At 36.6% G+C, this 17,104-nt stretch overlaps 1 protein-coding gene across 1 annotated transcript in view; it reads left to right on the top strand.

Moving 5' to 3' along the window:
• Positions 1–17,104, top strand: part of SHQ1 (SHQ1, H/ACA ribonucleoprotein assembly factor) — a 106,937-nt gene that overhangs the window by 31,989 nt on the left and 57,844 nt on the right. Inside the window, exons 8-9 of the mRNA XM_063114575.1 lie at positions 68–121; positions 2,142–2,265. Coding sequence (XP_062970645.1) covers positions 68–121; positions 2,142–2,265 — 178 coding nt within the window. The remainder of the gene's footprint in view (positions 1–67; positions 122–2,141; positions 2,266–17,104) is intronic.

Below are 17,104 nucleotides of genomic sequence, written 5' to 3'. Positions count from 1 at the left end.
ATTTGCTTTATCCTCAAATGACCTTACCTCTAATATGATGGTACTCTTTTCTCCAAAACAAATAAAGGTTGAATCTGCATGGAATATTAGAAAACTGAGTCCAACACTGTGCTGGTTTGAGGTATGATTTCTAGTTGTAAGTGTTTAAGTTTTGTTGTTCAGAAAGTTATTTTTCTGTTGTCATTACTTCATTTTAGGTAATTCAAGCAATTCTTTGACTTAAAGCATAGAAGTTTCTTTTCCATCTTTTTAATAAAATTCTGACAATGAAGCCAGGTAGGGTATTTTGGAAGCTGGGGGAGGGCAAATACACTTTGGAGAAAGAATGAGACATGGTTTATTGGGGTAGAATTTGGGGTAGAGCTGGAGGCCTGACTGTAAGTTGACATTTATCAGGGCTCCGAGCTCAAAGATGGGAAGCAAATGTAGGTGATAACTGACCACCAAACGCTTAGGGTCTGTGCTAAGCATTTTACATATTATTTCATCTATTCCTTTCAATAAGTCTGTAAGGTAAGTATTGCTGGTTTCACAGGTGAGGAAACTTAGATCATATAGCTTAAATAACTTATCCTAGGTCCTAAAATTAGTATGTTTAGGTTTAATAACTCTTAGTATAGTGATAATTGGTTTTTATATCAATTTTCTAGAAAATAGTGGTACAGGTCTCACCCAGAGTATCAAAGGATGATGATATCTTTAAATTTCCTAATTTTGAACAAACTGTTGCACATCAAAACTAATTAAAAGGAGAAATTATGAAAAAGTATGAATTTAAACAATTGATAATTGTATCATCAATTAAGACTGCTATTATTTTTTAAGTTGTAAAATCAAGATAGTTTCATGGCACCGCTTAGTTTCTATTATATCTTACCTATTATTTGAACAAAAACAGTTACTTCAGAGAATCGTAGTACTCCAAGAATGGTCCACTGACCAACAACTTGACCAGCAGCCTCAGCTGGGAGCTTGTTAGGAAGACAGAATCTCAGTCCTATGCCAGACCCACTGAATCAGAATCCGTAGCAGATCTCCAGGTGTTCGTATGCATGTTGAAGAGGGAGAAGTGCTGCTTTCTAGGCTTCTTTTGGGCTCCTCATATTGCTGTGATCAGCATAAAATAGAGGAATTGGTTTTTGTAATAATTATACTGCTCTTTTGTTGAAAGTAGTTGGTGACTGGGTAATTTCATAGTATAGTTACCAAAGTTTACATTAAGATTTACCTATTTATGATTTTATTTTGAAATCTTTATTGTTTTTGAGATAATTTAGAATTGCCAGACATATTAATAGCTCTGTTAAACTTTTATAAGTGTTTTCTTTTTTGCTAGAATTTTTTGAAAGTTCTTTTTAGATATTAGCTATTCTTTTTCACATACTCAGTTTTCTTAATTAGATGTCTCAGCGAAGGATTAATATACAGGAAATTATCTTGTTCTCAGTTTTATATTTTAAGTTTTTACATATGATTTACATTTTTATTCTTTTCTTATCAAAAAACAATTGAAAAACAATGTTGTAGAAAATTTCCTTTGTCTAGTACTTTTAATAAGTTTTGAATTGCTAATGGTATCAGTTTGTTATGGATAAAACACTTTTTTCCCCAGAAATCAGTAGTGCAATTTCTTGATCAGTGGAAGCAAATTACTCAAATAAATATCATGTATTACTCACGCTCAAAGCAAAAAAAAAAAAAAAAAGGGGGGGGGGACTGTGAATATACTTCGCTAAAGAGTTCTCTATCCTTTATCTGTGCTATCTTGAACGGCCTTAAAAGGCAAAAACATGAAACATCATTTAAAAACGTCCTTTTTGTGCATGTGTATTTTGTTAATGCCATGTGTTACAGAGTCTTATTTGTAATTCTTAAGACTTTTGAAAACCCTCCTGTTACATATGTGGTTTTTAAGGAGCACTTGTGATATGTTTATATAGTGTGGGAACTTACAAAGACTACGATTAAGTAATGTATTGTAAGGTATACAAAAATAATCTCATTTCATGGTTGCTACTTGGCTTCATGATGATCCAAACTTATTATAGGTTTTGATTGAGAATAGTTTCCCATTTCATTGTGTGCTTTTGTTTGTGTAAAATTTTATGGAAATGATTACTTATTAAAATGGTATTTCACAGACTTGGGCTAATGTTCATGAAATCCTGGTGTCTTTTGGAAGAAGAGTTTTGTGCTACCCACTTTACCGCCATTTCAAGCTGGTGATGAAGGCTTACAGAGACACTATAAAGATATTGCAACTAGGTAAGGTATTCTCATGCTGGCAAATTTGGGAGTGAAAAAGTTGTAGATTTTTAGTCTGTGAAGATGTAATAATGATTTTTGCTTTTTTTTCTATAAATAAATATTGGAAATCACCTAATCAACCCCCCCCCCACAGATTTATAAGGAAATAATCCCTCTGTATGGATATATAATCATACAGAGATGTGTGAGAGGAATGGCGAGGGTAAATAGAGAAGGTCCACACAGTATTCTAGACCGTTTTGTATTAGAGTAGACTGCCTGTAATTTTCTAGACCCTGTGGTAGGACTGTGGGTATAATAATAAATCAGATAGATAAATTCCTAACTCAGCGAAGATTACAGTTTTGTCAGAGAGGATAAATAAGTAAACAATTCCAGTGGAGAGTGAAAAGTGCTCTGCAGGAGGGGACATATAACCTAGACTTAGAATGTCAGCTTCCCAGTGAAAAGCGCAACTACTTTGAGGACTTTTGACTATTGGTAAATTCGTCCTGAAAAAACAAATACTTAGTAGCTTTAAGTATGTGGAAAATTCCAGGCTCTGAAACAAATTCCAAAGTGCTCATAACAGCATCATGAGAATAAGTATATAATTTCCAAGATAATGACTTTGAAGGGGGCAACATTCATTTGTATCAGTGCTGGCACATTTATTTAAAAGTCACTTTCAGTACTTTATGGTCATTTCTTATATTCTCCCCCTGGGGAGTCTCATCATTACTCTGACCTTAGGTAAAAGTGTTTGCGGGAGCTGACTTTTCAGGCTTCTGGATAAGAAAGGGAAAGAAAGGAAGTTCTTCCTTCTTCGTCCAGGTGCCTTCGTTGGCTTAAAGGGGAGAATCACATCTCCAATGTTTTGTCCCAGCTGAAGGTGTGCCTAGTTTTTTCTCTGCCTTCTGTGTAACCTAGAGTCATCTTGCCCTGGGGGAAAAAGGTCATGTTGGAAGTAGATTCTTTTAAAGTAGACAATAATTGCAAAAATGAATCATAGTTAAATGAAAGATGCCTTTTTATTCATCCAGTTGGTTTAGACTAGCTGTATTTTATTTTGAAGGATTGTTAATTATAGGATAAAAGAGTTACTATCATTGGGAAATCTGTCTTCTTTAACTTAAAGGTGGGAAACAAACTGCTTTGTTTTTTCCTATGTCATTTCTTTTTGTCTTCCATTCAAGATATTTCTTGAAAAATCAGCTTACTAAATGAGTAATCATTGAGCTTGAGGTGCTCATCACAATTAATTTCTTTTTTTAAGTCATGCTAGATTATCTGGGTATTATAAATAGATTTAAACAGTGAGAATGCAGTTTTTGATTATCCTGTTACATCATGGCTTTCAGATGGAAAATTGTGGCAAAATCCCCATGTGCATGTTTGCATGCATGTGTGCATGCACATGTTCACAGACATACACATTCTCACTCACTTTCACTCACTCTCACACGTATAAACTACTACTTATTACTTTTTATTCTGGGAAATAATCTAGTCCTCTGGATTTTTATTTGAAAAGTAATCAGTTCCGTGATTGCATGACCAAAAATAAATTTGATTGCCTTGACTTACACTGTAATCAATTACTCAAACAGTTTTAGTAGGTCAGAAATGAAACTGAGACTTAACTTTTCATCATCATTGTTCTGACAAGAGATAGTCTTATCAGCTGTGTTATGATAGCAACAGAAAACTTGAAGTAACACGCTGGGGCCTCTGCTAAAAATGAATCTGAACCCTCTATAAACCATACAGTGTGTTCCTTGACTAATTTGAGTGTGGTTGGTTAGTGCTGAAACAGAGGGCTGGACTATCTAGAATTTGTGCCGTAAGCCACAGGGATAACAAGCTCTGGACAACGATTGCACAGGTGGATGGCACAGGGATGCCATTATTGCCCCTGAAAAGTCTCGTTTGTTTGGACACCCCCTTATTTAAGTGATGGCAGCTCTGGTTTGCCATTTAATGTTTTCCAAGAATGAATTTGTGCCTACTTATAATTCAAAATGCAATCATAGCAGTCACACTTTTTCTTATAAAGGTCAGTATAGTGCTTTTGCTGTTGAAAGTAATGAATAACTCTTTTCCTCCAAAGAAATATTGATCTTAAATGGAATGAGCTTCCAAAACCAACGTAGGACTGCTTCAGAATCTACAAAATATTTCATTATAACTGATTGACTATGATCTGAGTTTTCAAAGAGCCTTGAATTTGCTTTATCTGGCTTCACAGTGGCCTTTATAAGAATTCTTTACTATGCCTTTGGCTTTTTTCAGTTTTGTAATTTTTCTCCCACTCCCTCCCCTTCTCCAGAAGATTGTGTGTTTCTCTCTCACTGTAGCTATGTGTTTAATCCAAACTCCTTTAATGGCAGGAAATCCTGTTTTGCCCCTTAAGTACTTTTTTAGTGCTTAACAGAGGACCGAACAACTCCATGGCTTCCCTGTTTTTTCCCTCTGTCCCTATCTCTTCAGCAACTTTCACCACCTCCTCCTTGTTCCATTCTTTTGGAAAGAATAGGTAGAATCCTTCATGGAAGCATCACTTAGCTGCTATTAGTTAATTGAAAATAAAAGTAAGAGGGATAAAGAGAGAGCAGCTTTCCTAATATATCTTCACAAGTTTTATTCTATTTAAAAGTGATAAGACTTATAGCTTAATACTTGATCTTATATTATTTACACGTTTTACTGAGTATTTGTAGTAACATCTGCACCTTATTAGTCTTTATAATTTATATATTTTTTATACTTTGTAATTTTTTTATAGTCTACTTCCACTGAAAGGGCTGAATGTGATGGGGTAGAAGGGAACAACAACTTAATTTTTTTCTTCCAGTTCCCCCTTTGAGCTCATTCTGTGGGTTCTTTATTTCCCTTTCTTCTTGGTTGGAATATATACTCTCTATATATCATATATGTGTCTTCTATAATATATACCCTATAACTTTTTCTATCACTTTAGGGTACAAAACAGTTCTCACTACTTCTAGTCACAAGAGCAGTCCAATTTCAGTGCTTCAAATGTCCACTTTGAACTTTATTAAAAAAGCAAACCTTCCCTTCCGCAGTTCGGGCCTGCCTCAGGTTAGAAGCCAGCAGAGGGGAGGGGGCCCCTTTTGCAGCTGTAGGAAGTACCCCTTGCTTCCAGAGCAGCTCTCTGCACTCAGCCACCACGGATGGCTTCTTGAGTTCCTGCTTCTTGAAGGGGGTTAGACACCAGTCTTCTTTGTACCCTACAATTACAGTTTCCAGGACAAGCAGGTTATATTCTCTTAGGGCCTCTCAAAACCCCCTTCCTCTTAGTTTAAAGCGCCAGAAAATCACCTCCTTCCCTCACTCATGGAGGGTGGTAGGAAATCCCACAGCACCCTACCAACTTTATCCAAAGAGATTTTTCTGGACGTCTTTACCCATAAGCTCCTGAAGGTGAATATTGGGCTAATGGGTTACAAATCTGTACAAGTTCAGTATAACATCTCTTTTTAAAATACAGAAATATTTGTTACCTATTTTGTCCTTTATAAGCTTCATTGGAAATGAGTCAGAAAGAGTTCCATCGTAATATGCTAGTACAGCAATCATTTATTAGTGCTAGTGCAAGGCTCAGTTCTTTATATACCTTATCGCATTTCACTCCCATCGCAATCCTGAGAAGCAGGGATGACTATCCCCATTTTGCAGATAGAAGACAGGCTCAAAGAAGTTAAGTCAGTAGCCCAGAGTCACACAGCTAGTAGATGGTAGAACCTGGATTTGTCTTTAGGTAGGTGTAACTAAACAGTTCTAAAGGAAATCATATGAAGCCAAGGATTTGCCTCAAAGTAGTCCAGAGTAGGTTGTGGGAAGGTGGGTAGGGTACTGCTGAAACCACGTTGGCCTCTTGTTGATAATCATTGACTGGGTGATGAGTACGTGGGAATCATGATGACTTCTCTATTTTTGTACTTGTGATTTTCCTTTATAAAATGTTTTTGTGTTTTTTTTGGTGTGGGCTCTTAACCACTGTACTACTGTGTTTCAAATTTAAGTTTATGCACCATTTTGTGGAAAACAACTTCTATTTAGAAAGTTGTATGAAAATTTTTTGGATTAAAAAACACATACAAAGTTAGGTGGTTTATGTTGTTGTTGTTCTGTTTTGTTTTTAAGGCTAATAGGAACCTACCTTTCTGTAAACATTTAAAGTGTGATGAATAGCAGCTACGTGGAAGGCTGTAACCCAAGAAACAGTCTTCAGGACTCTAGTTGATGTCACCACTTAAAAGCTGTTTTTACTTCACATAATTAATAGTCCTTACATATCAGTCATTAACTGGGCTCAATAATCAATTTTTCAGAAATTACTGCTTTACTAAAGTCTCCCATATATATAATAACACGATCAGTATGAAAGAAAAGAAGAGCTGTGGCACCAAGCACAGGGCTTGGGGATGATCTTTTTTTTAAGAAAAATGGATGTTCAAGAAATTGAGGTATGGCAAGTGTATTGTGTGAGCTCCGAGTTCTGATGAAACCTTGAAGGTGAATTTCTTTTTAATGCTTTAATTGTATTCCAGAGTCAATTTGGCAAATGCTTTTTAAAATTGAATTGTAGACTCAATTGAATTGGTAGATATCCCAAAACTTGAAAACCAAGATGAAATCACTAGAATTTTTCAATATTGACATTTATATATATTTAATTTTTATGAGTTCCTAATTCTGGACATCTTAAAGAATTGTTAGGTCTTTTAATTTTTACTTTTTAAATACATTATGTGAAACTTTTGAGATTTATTCAAATATTTGTTGAGTACCTGTTATGTCAAGGTGCTGAGCTGGGTCCTGGAGTTCTAATGAAGGAGAGGTGTACAGAACTGCATAGCTACCAGGTTTTTTAAAAAATTGCATTTGTGAAAAATAGCTCAAAAAGAGGGATATGGAGAGTGAAAATATAAAGCCAGGGAAACTGACCTACGTTATGTCATTTAAGATATGTAACCTTCTACAGGGGAGCCTCTGCTTTATTTGACTTTTGTTTCTCAGCTTTTTCAAGTTTCCTGGCACTCTCAAGTACTTGTCAATTGGTTGATGAGTTCATCTATTTTTTTTTTTTTTTTTTTTTTTGGCAGCTGGTCAGTAACAGGGATCGAACCCTGGACTTTGGTGTTATTAGTACCACTCTCAAACAACTGAGCTAACCAGCCAGCCCAAGTTCATCTGTTAATTAATTCATTCAACAGATATTTTGGATGAATACCTACTCAAAAGTTATTTTGTACAATGCACCCTGAAAATATAAAGAGCAGTAGAACAATGAATTAGACATGTATACTGTATTTGGGAAGCTTGTGCACTAGCAGGGAAGCTAAGATGTCGATCAATAACATGAAATTCATACTAGACACTGGTAAGTACCTTACAAGAAATGTGGATTAAGTAGTTCCAAAAAGGGAGAGTTGATGCTTCACTAGGGGTCAAGGAAAGCTTCATTGGGGGTGTGTGTGCGAGATTTGAACTGGGACTTGATGGGTGGGTAGTATTTGGACATAGAAGGATGGGGGACAGTGTTCTAAACACTGTGAATGAGTACCATGAGGAAGTTCATGGAATAGCATAACTTCCTCAATGAAAATTCATTTGTTGGAACCATATGATGGAAAGTTGATATGCTATCTGATCCTGAGATTTGTCCTACAGCTTTTAAAACTGGTTGATTGTTTCTTTCCTGTTTGAGTTGACTGGTCACTAGAATTTATGTCTCTCCCTCTTTAATATTATCGCTTTATTCCGTGCTCTTCATCTAGGACATGGTAATTCTTTCTGTTTTCTTCCTCATATTTTAAATTGTTCTTGAACTTTTTATCTCCTACTTAATTCCTCATTGCAAATAATGTTTCTAAGAATGGAACAATCATAATGCTTTCAGGAAATTTAAATAGCTTGGAATTAAAGTCAAATATTAAAGTAGTGTTTGTACCTGTTTTTCCTGACCATTTAAATACCAACTAATCCAAGAAAGGAGAGAGCTTCAGAGGACAGGAGGAGCTACTCCTGAAGAGTGTGACCTGCAATTGAGTGTTGGAAAGGGTGAGCAGGATTGTAGCCAAGCCAGTTCTCATCTTGCTCTCTCTGGATCCTTCTTCCACGAGGCACTGCAAATTCCTTTTACTCTTGTCTCTTCCTTAAAGTGAAAATATGCACTCCCAATCTCTTAAATTGGCACATTTTTCCCATTTGTATATATTATTTATCCTCAGCATTTGTTTACTTATGCATGTACTCCCTGTAGGACGATATTGTAAATGAATGTAAACATTAAAAGGCAGAAAATCAAATTCCAGTCGTCTCCATAGAATCCCTTTTTTCCTGATTATCCTGTTAACCACTAAGTATTGTTTCCCACTAAAAATATTTAGCTTGCTCTTGTGGTAATTTCTGGGTTACATTTATATAAAAAATTTTTCTTTTAAAATACAGTATAGGGGGCAGCATTTCCTATATGGTGTACAAATAATAAATTGCCTTTTAATTGCCACAAAGGATTAACAGGTTATGGTTATTCTGCTACAAAAATATCACTTAAGATATTTTTAAATGTAATGTTCTTTGAAAATTTGAGGTATATAGTAATGCTTGTTTACTGGTGATGATGGCTCGAAATTAGTTGATCTCTTAAATATTTACTTACATACAACTTAAGTCTATATTGTATTTCCTGTCCTATTTATTTAAGGTAGGTTTTGTTCGTTTCTGCAGTTTCTGAGCTGAGCAATATAGAAAACCCAGAAGGTTAGTTACATGGTTTGAATGTATGGCTTAAAAAATGACTTTTGTAATTAGTGTCTCCTTAAATAAATTTCAAGTCAGTTTTGAAATTATTTTTATGGATCTGAATTTTCATGGAAGTAAATTTAAGTCTACTTTTGGTAAGAAAATAAAGGCAATTGAGGCCTGCGCAGGCCCCAACCTATCTGTGGTTTGGGGCTGCTATCTGCCTCATAAAGCAAAGTGGAGGGTTTATCTTCTGGGAAGACAAAGTGGTCTTCTCCTCAGGAAAAGCCTCCTACATAGTTGTATTTGGCATTTGCCAGGAATAGTAAGACAGGGATTGAGGCCTCATGAGTCTGCGTTTTCAGTTGAAGTCAAGAGAGAAGACAGGGACGATAACCAGAAAATTCAGAGTGGAATGTAGATACCTCTAGAACTTGTCACTGTTAATTTAGCCTGGGCTTTATAATAGTCATGAAAGTGGATTCTTTAACAATAATAAAAAAGTGGTCCCTCCCACCCAAAAAAGAAGATAAAGGCAGAAAATTGTATATGTTTAAGACAAATTTGGGAGAAGAAAAAGAAAACATTTGACCCTAATGAATCAAGGTTCTGTTGCATATTAATATTGAAATTTAGAGGAAGTAAATTGAATAATACTTTGTGTGTTATCTGGAAAACATGTAAGAATGATATTTATGCAATTTAGAGTTTAAGAAAGAAGTTAAATGTCTACCACTTATTTTTCAATATTACTAATTAAACAGACAAGAGTCAAATTTATTCTCTGTGGAAGTCATTATCAGTGAAAATTTATAAGGGTACACATGACTTGGTCTTTGCTCTTTAGGAGTTTATCGTGTAACAGGAATCATAGGACAAAAGATAAGATATAAAATATGAGATATAAAGGAGAGAGTCTCTTAAGAAAATACCTTAACTGCCACCCCTTAGGCCAAATTCATCCTGTATGGTCCTTGAGCTTTTTACATTTTTAGTTTTTTTTTGGAAGCTGGCCTGTTCAGGGATGCAAACCCTTGACCTTGGTGTTATGACACCGTGCTCTAACCAACTGAACTGACCTGCCAGCCCACTTCTAATATTTTTTTCCAATCCTTTAAAAATGTAAAAGGAAAAATAGTGTTTCATGACACATGAAAATTATATGAAATTCAAATTTTATTGTCTATAAATAAAGTTTTATTGCAACACAGTTATGCTTATTTACATAAGTATTGTCTGTGGCTGCTTTTGTGATATAATGCCAGAATTGAGTAGCTGCAACAGAGATTGTATGGCTCACGAAGCCAAAATATTTACTTCCCAGCTGTTTACAGAAAAAAATGAGCCCTCTACCTTAAGTATGTACACAGAGGTTGAAGGGGAGACCTTTTGTAGTGAGCTGAGGTTCTTGGCTACCTTATGTTCTGAATAGTGCCCAGCATTAAGTGGATCATTTCAGCTGTTTTCTCTCCTCCCCACAGGATGAGATCTAGTTGATATAGCTGGTTCACATTTGAGTAGGCCCCTCTGCCTTAGAAGAAGCAAACTGAGATGCCTACTTGGCCACATGGGTAAATGAATGAGGGTGGCAGGGTTTAAGAAAATAGGGAATAATGAGGCCTCTGGGAACTGGAGAGATACATGGCCTATCTGTAGCCTACTGTTGCCATGTGAATATGATGTATTGCCAGTTTGGGGGACTTTTTAAAAGAAAGAGAAAGTAATGGTTTTTAATGTAAAATTTTTCAAAAGTATACATGAACAACGAAGTGGAAGATTTTAAATAACATTGTAAGAGCCATAGCATGTATGAGAGTTCAAGTCAGTTTTCAGTCTCTGCTATAAAGCCCGCTGAGTGCCAGCCTGTCTTTCTCACACTTTCTTGGGCCTGCCAGTTTCTAGCTGCAGTGAGGGCTTGCCCTGGGTCTCTCTTCCTTCAATCCAAGTTTGAGACTGAGTCTCAACCCTGTGCAGGTTTCAGGATTAGGTCAGGGGTAGATGTCCTGCAATCTCTTATGTCGCTTCCACCAGAAAGCCTGAAAAAAAGACAGATCCCTTACCTCTCGTTCAACCACTTTGTATTATTCTTTTCAGCCAGAGCCTGGTCAGAGAGGAGGGGATGAGTCACAGGATTCCAGTACCACACATCACTCTGACCATATAGGGTGCTTGTGAGTGGGGGGAGTAGGGAGGGAATTGATAAGGAAGAAGCAAACAGCATAGGCCTAATGAGTGAGGTGTAGTGGTTATTACGTAAAGAACGTGTGGGATTTAGAAAGGAAGATGTGGAGGAAAGATATTCCCTGAAAAAGTAGAAGGTAAAAAAAAAACTAGGGAGAAGAAAATAAGAGATCGATGTCTTAAGAAGTGGTAAATCCTCTAGGTTGTCTGGAGGCCTGGGGTGTGGAGGGGAATGGAAGGAAAAAGCTGGGAACGGTGTGTTGGCGCAGGGCTGAAGACGGCTTGCAGTGGCTTGCTAAAGAGATTGGGTCTTCTTCAGGGAAGAACCACTGAAGAGTGTGTTGTTGGGACCAGTGAGAGGCTCACGAAATCAGTTTCATCTGGCAGTAGCACTTAGGATAGAGTCACCAAAGGGGCCGAGGTTAGTGGTGCAGAGAAGAGAGGAGACACTTTTTCTTTCCTGGACACAGGCAGTGTGGTCTGAACTGAAGCACTAGCTGTGGTGTTAAAGGGGAAGGACTATGTGGGCACATACTTCACAGGTAGTGATGGGGGCAAGGGAAGGGAGTATGCGGACCCCTGATCTGTGTGACCTGTTGTCCTTCCCTTTTCACATGTAAAGACATGTTCGTTGTCTCTTTTAATTCTCGCAGCAGTTCTTAAGAATTTCCCTCTCAATTTACCCAGGAGAGAGCATTCATATTAAAGTATCAAATAGCTAAGAAATGACACCAGGGACAAGCAGACTCAGTGCTGCACAATTGGTCTACAGTGGAACAGTTAGAATCATTATCACATTTACTTTGTGGAGAAGTTAGCTAAGAGCTATGTAAGATTATTTATTTATGTATGGCTTTTCAATGATCTTTCCTGGGCCATTCAGAATTGGGGACCAGAATTCTAAGACCTTAATTTCATAGTCAAAATTTTCATGCAGCCTTTTAGTATAAATTAAATTGCATGTAGATCCATTTAATCATTTTTACTAAATTATATTTACTGTCCATTGATTAAAATATAAAGAAGCATAATTCAGTTAAGCAAATATTCTCACTGTAATACAGTGAGTGTTTCCAAAGGTTTGATTTCTCTCCCATTCCTTGACATACTCCTCACTATTTCATATAACCAAGAGGACTCGTAAGTGGTAGGACTGGGTTTGTTTTTTCTTTTTATGAACCATTTGAAGTATCCAGTTGTCTGTCTTTATATACTTGTATTTCTTCTTTCTGACTTCACGCACAGTTTAGTTTTCCCAATTTGAAACTAAATTAATTCCAAAGAATTAGTCAGAACTCTTAGTATGAAATAGTATCTATTGGAAAAATAGAGTATGATAACCTTAATTAAAACAATAAAAATAGTTTTAGTTGAGCATTGAGATGCATACTGTATTCTTCTTCTTCTTTTTTTTAAAGATGACTGGTAAGGGGATCTTAACCCTTGACTTGGTGTTGTCAGCACCACGCTCTTCCAACTGAGCTAACTGGCCATCCCTATATAGGGATCCGAACCCATGGCCTTGGTGTTATCAGGACCACACTCTCGCAAGTGAGCCATGGGCCAGCCCTACATACTGTATTCTTAAGGTGGAATAGTTGAATTAAAATTTTACTCACAAAATTATGAAGTTTTCAGTGCTTATGGGTTTAAAAAAAAAAATCCAGGTTTAGATTGTAATTCTTTTAAGACCTTTTCTTGAATGCATTTCCTTTTCATGCATCTTCAACTTCTTAACATTTCTGCTTTTCTACTTATTGTATAGATGGGAATTTTTTTTTTTAATGTTCTACCTTGTACTTGAATGCCTGACTTAACTGTCTGTAAAAGTTGGAATTAGTCATGCTGTCATTATGTAATTTCGATGACATCTAGCCATGTATTTCTAAACTGAGACAACCACTGCTTTGACAAGTGACTTAAGGAGGAGGATAGAGTTAATGTCAAGGTTGTCTTTCTAAACCAGCAAATCTTCCAGGAATTTATTAGAGCAGAAAAGCAAAAAGCAACCTTGGGTTAAATTCATTATTTGAACTTTTGATGGTATAGTGATGTAAGAAAGTTGGTATAGCTATATTCTTTTCTCATCAGGGAATAGATGTAATAAGGGAAGGAGTAAACAAATTGTATACTCCACATTTGTCATGATATAATAACTTAAAGTAAATCTGTAGACCAAAACGCTGTTATAGTTAGGACATGTTATCTGAGCAATTTAGCCAGGTATGTTTAAAGTTAGGTTCTGTGTACTCCAGACTGTAGATTAGCAACCAACCTTTATTGAACAGGATCATACAATTTGCTGGACATTGTTCTAGACCAGGGAAGAAAGATGAAAAGTCATGTCATTTCCCATCAAGGACTTCACTACACAAGAAGATAAATACTGACACTGTATTTATTTCCTAGTGGCTGAGAGTCAGACATACTTATTTTCAAATCCTGACTGTTGCTTCCCAGCTATGATCTTGGCCAGCTCCTTCATATCCTTAGGCCTCAATTTCCTCATTTATGAAACAAGGAAGAAAGTATCTAACTTGTAGGGTTAAATGATATATGTAAAGTACTTGGTGCAGAGCAAATAAATGGGTAGCTACTAACTACTTGTCTTAGTCTGTTTTTTCTGCTATAACAGAATATCACAGACTGGGTAATTTACAAAGAACAGAAATTTATTGGCTCAGGGTTCTAGAGACAGGGAAGTCCAAGTTGGACCCCTCTGGTGAGGATCTTCTTCTTCTTGCATCATAACATGGCAGAAGGCATTACATGGCGCAAGAGAGCAAGAGATGAATTCGCACCCGCAAGCCCTTTTATAATCAGCGTTAATCCACTCATGAAGGTGGAGCCGTCATACCAAGCACTTCCCATTAGGCCCCACCTCCCAACATTGGGATTAAGTAAGTTTTTAACGTATACTTTTTGGGGGACACATTCAAACCATAGCACTACTATAATAGAGGGGTGTGCCAGGAATTATGAGGGAAACTTAAGCCAGTTTGAGGGAGAGTCAGAACCTGTTCCCAGAAGAAGTAATGCCTAATTAAGATTTAGATGGTAAATGAGGGGTTAGATTGAGGGTTATGCATTTCAGGCAAAGGGAACATCTACAACATATATATTTGCTTCATGTTAATTTTGTCTGTGACTGTACAAACAGTCACATATATGAGGGTACTTCAAAAATTTTGTGGAAAAATAGAATTGAAAGATAATACAAATCTTTTCATGAACTTTTTGAAATACCCTCATAAATGTATATAATGGTATATAATTATATATGTAATTTTAATAGCAGAATACTTTTTAAATTGACGTAATAGTAACTCATTAGTTCAAGTGTGTGTTTATTTAATTTATTTATTTTGAATATTCATGAGATACAAAGCTGATTGTCCCCCCTCATGCCCATGATGTGGGGGCCAGATTCATATTGGGGGCATACCCACTACCAGAAATTACTTTTGTACCCTTTGTCCCCTTCCAATTATCCCCCAACCTCCCTCCTCTTCCGCCTCTCCCCTCAACTCCCAATTTGTAGCCCTAGGAATGTTCCCTCCCTCTGTTGGATCATGGGACTACTGTGGTCTTTCTTTCCTGCCTTCCTTTCTCTCTTAGCTCCCACATATGAGTGAGCACATGTGGTATTTATGCCACTGTGCTTTGCTTGTTTCACTCACCATAAGTTTCTCCAGGTTCATCCATGTTGTTGCAAATGGGAGTATTTCATTCTTTTCTATGGCAGAGTAGTGTTCTATAGTGTATATATACCACAGTTTCCTTATCCGATCATCTATTAATGGACATTTAGGTAGGTTCCATATCTTGGCTGTTGTAAACACAGCTGCAATAAACATGGGAGTGCAGGTATCTCTCTTCGACGTGATGATTTCTATTCCTCTGGATATATACCGAGAAGAGTGGGTGGATCATATGGTGGATCATATGGAAGATCTATCTGTAGTTGTTTGAGAAACTTCCAAATTGTTTCCCAAAGTGGTTGTACTAATTTACATTCCCATCAATAGTACAGTAGTGTTCCCTTCTCTCCAGACCCTTGTCAGCATTTGTTATTCACCATCTTTTTGATCATAGCCAGTCTAACTAGAGTGAGGTGGTATCTCATTGTGGTTTTAATTTTCATTTCCCTGATAACTAGTGATGTTGAGCATTTTATCACGTATCTGTTGGCCATTTGTATGTCATCCTTTGAAAAATGTCTATTCAGCTCCTTTGCCCATTTTTTAATTGGGTCGTTTACTTTTTTACTGTGTAATTGCTTGAGTTCTATGTATATTCTGGATATTAGTCCCTTGTTGGATGCATAGTTGGCAAAAATTTTCTCCCACTCTGCAGGTTGTCTTTTCACTCTGTTGATTGTTTCTTTTGCTGTGCAGAAACTTTTTAGTTTGATATAGTTCCCTTTATTTTTTCTTTTGCTGCTTGTGCTTTTGGGCTCATGTGCATAAAACCTGTGCCCCGACCTAACTGTTGAAGTGTTTCACCTATATTTTCACTTAGTAATTTTACAGTTTCAGGTCTTATACCTAGGTCTTTAATCCATTTTGAGTTGATTTTAGTGTATGGTGAGAGATGCATATCTAGTTTCATTCTTCTGCATGTGAATATCCAGTTTTCCCAGCACCACTTGTTGAAGAGGCAATCTTTTCCCCAATGTAGACTTTTGTTGCCTTTATCTAATATCAGATGGCTATAAGCCTGAGGAGTGATTTCTGGGTTCTCTATTCTACTCCACTGGTCTGAATGTCTATTTTTATACCAGTACCATGCTGTTTTGGTTACAACAGCTTTGTAGTATAATTTGAAGTCAGGCAGAGTTATGCCTCCAGCTTTGTTTTTTTTGCTCAAGATTGCTTTGGCTATTTGGGGTCTTTTGTTTTTCTATATGAAAGGTAAAATTGTTTTTTCCATTTCAGTGAAGAATGTCATTGGTATTTGGGTAGTATAGACATTTTCACAATGTTAATTCTTCCAATCCAAGAGCATGAAATATCTTTCCATCTTTTTGTGTCTTCTTTAATTTCTTTCAGAAGTGGTTTGTAATTCTCATTGTAGAGGTCTTTAACCTCCTTGGTTAAATTGATCCCTAGGTATTGTATTTTTTTGGTGGCAATTGTAAATGGCCTTACTTTCTTTATTTCTCTTTCTGATAATTCATTATTTGAGTATATAAATGCTGCTGATTTCTGGGCATTTATTTTGTATCCTGCAGTGTTACTGAAATTATTAACCAGCTCTCGGAGTTTTTTGATAGAGTCTGTAGATTTTTCTATATATAGTATCATGTCATCTGCAAATAGGGAAAGTTTGACTTTATCTTTCCCAATCTGGATTCCCTTTATTTCTTTCTCTTGCCTGATTGCTCTAGCTGGTACCTCCAGTACTATGTTGAATAGAAGTGGTGAGAGTGGACATCTTTGTCTTGTTCCTGTCCTTGTGGGGAAGGCCTTCAATTTTTACCCAGAGTAATACTGGTGGTGGGCTTGTCATAAATGGCTTTTGTTGTGTTAAGATAATTTCCTTCTATACCTAATTTGTTGAGAGTCTTTATCATGAAGGAATGTTGAGTTTTGTCAAATGCTTTTTTAGCGTCTATTGAGATAATCATGTGATCTTTGTCCTTGAGCTTGTTGATGTGATATATCACATTTATTGACTTTCATATGTTGAACCATCCTTGCATCCCTGGGATGAATTCCACTCGATCAGAGTGTATACTTTTTTTAATATGTTGCTGTATTTTTTTTTTTTTTTTTTTTTTTTTCGTGACCGGCACTCAGCCAGTGAGTGCACCGGTCATTCCTATATAGGATCCGAACCCGCGGCGGGAGCGTTGCCGCGCTCCCAGCGCAGCACTCTACCGAGTGCGCCACAGGCTCGGCCC

This window comes from Cynocephalus volans, chromosome 11 (assembly GCF_027409185.1).
Source record: "Cynocephalus volans isolate mCynVol1 chromosome 11, mCynVol1.pri, whole genome shotgun sequence".
NCBI classification, from domain to species: Eukaryota; Metazoa; Chordata; class Mammalia; order Dermoptera; family Cynocephalidae; genus Cynocephalus; species Cynocephalus volans.
The sequence above is the reverse complement of the archived record's forward strand: the minus strand, read 5'-3'. Positions and strand labels throughout refer to the sequence as shown.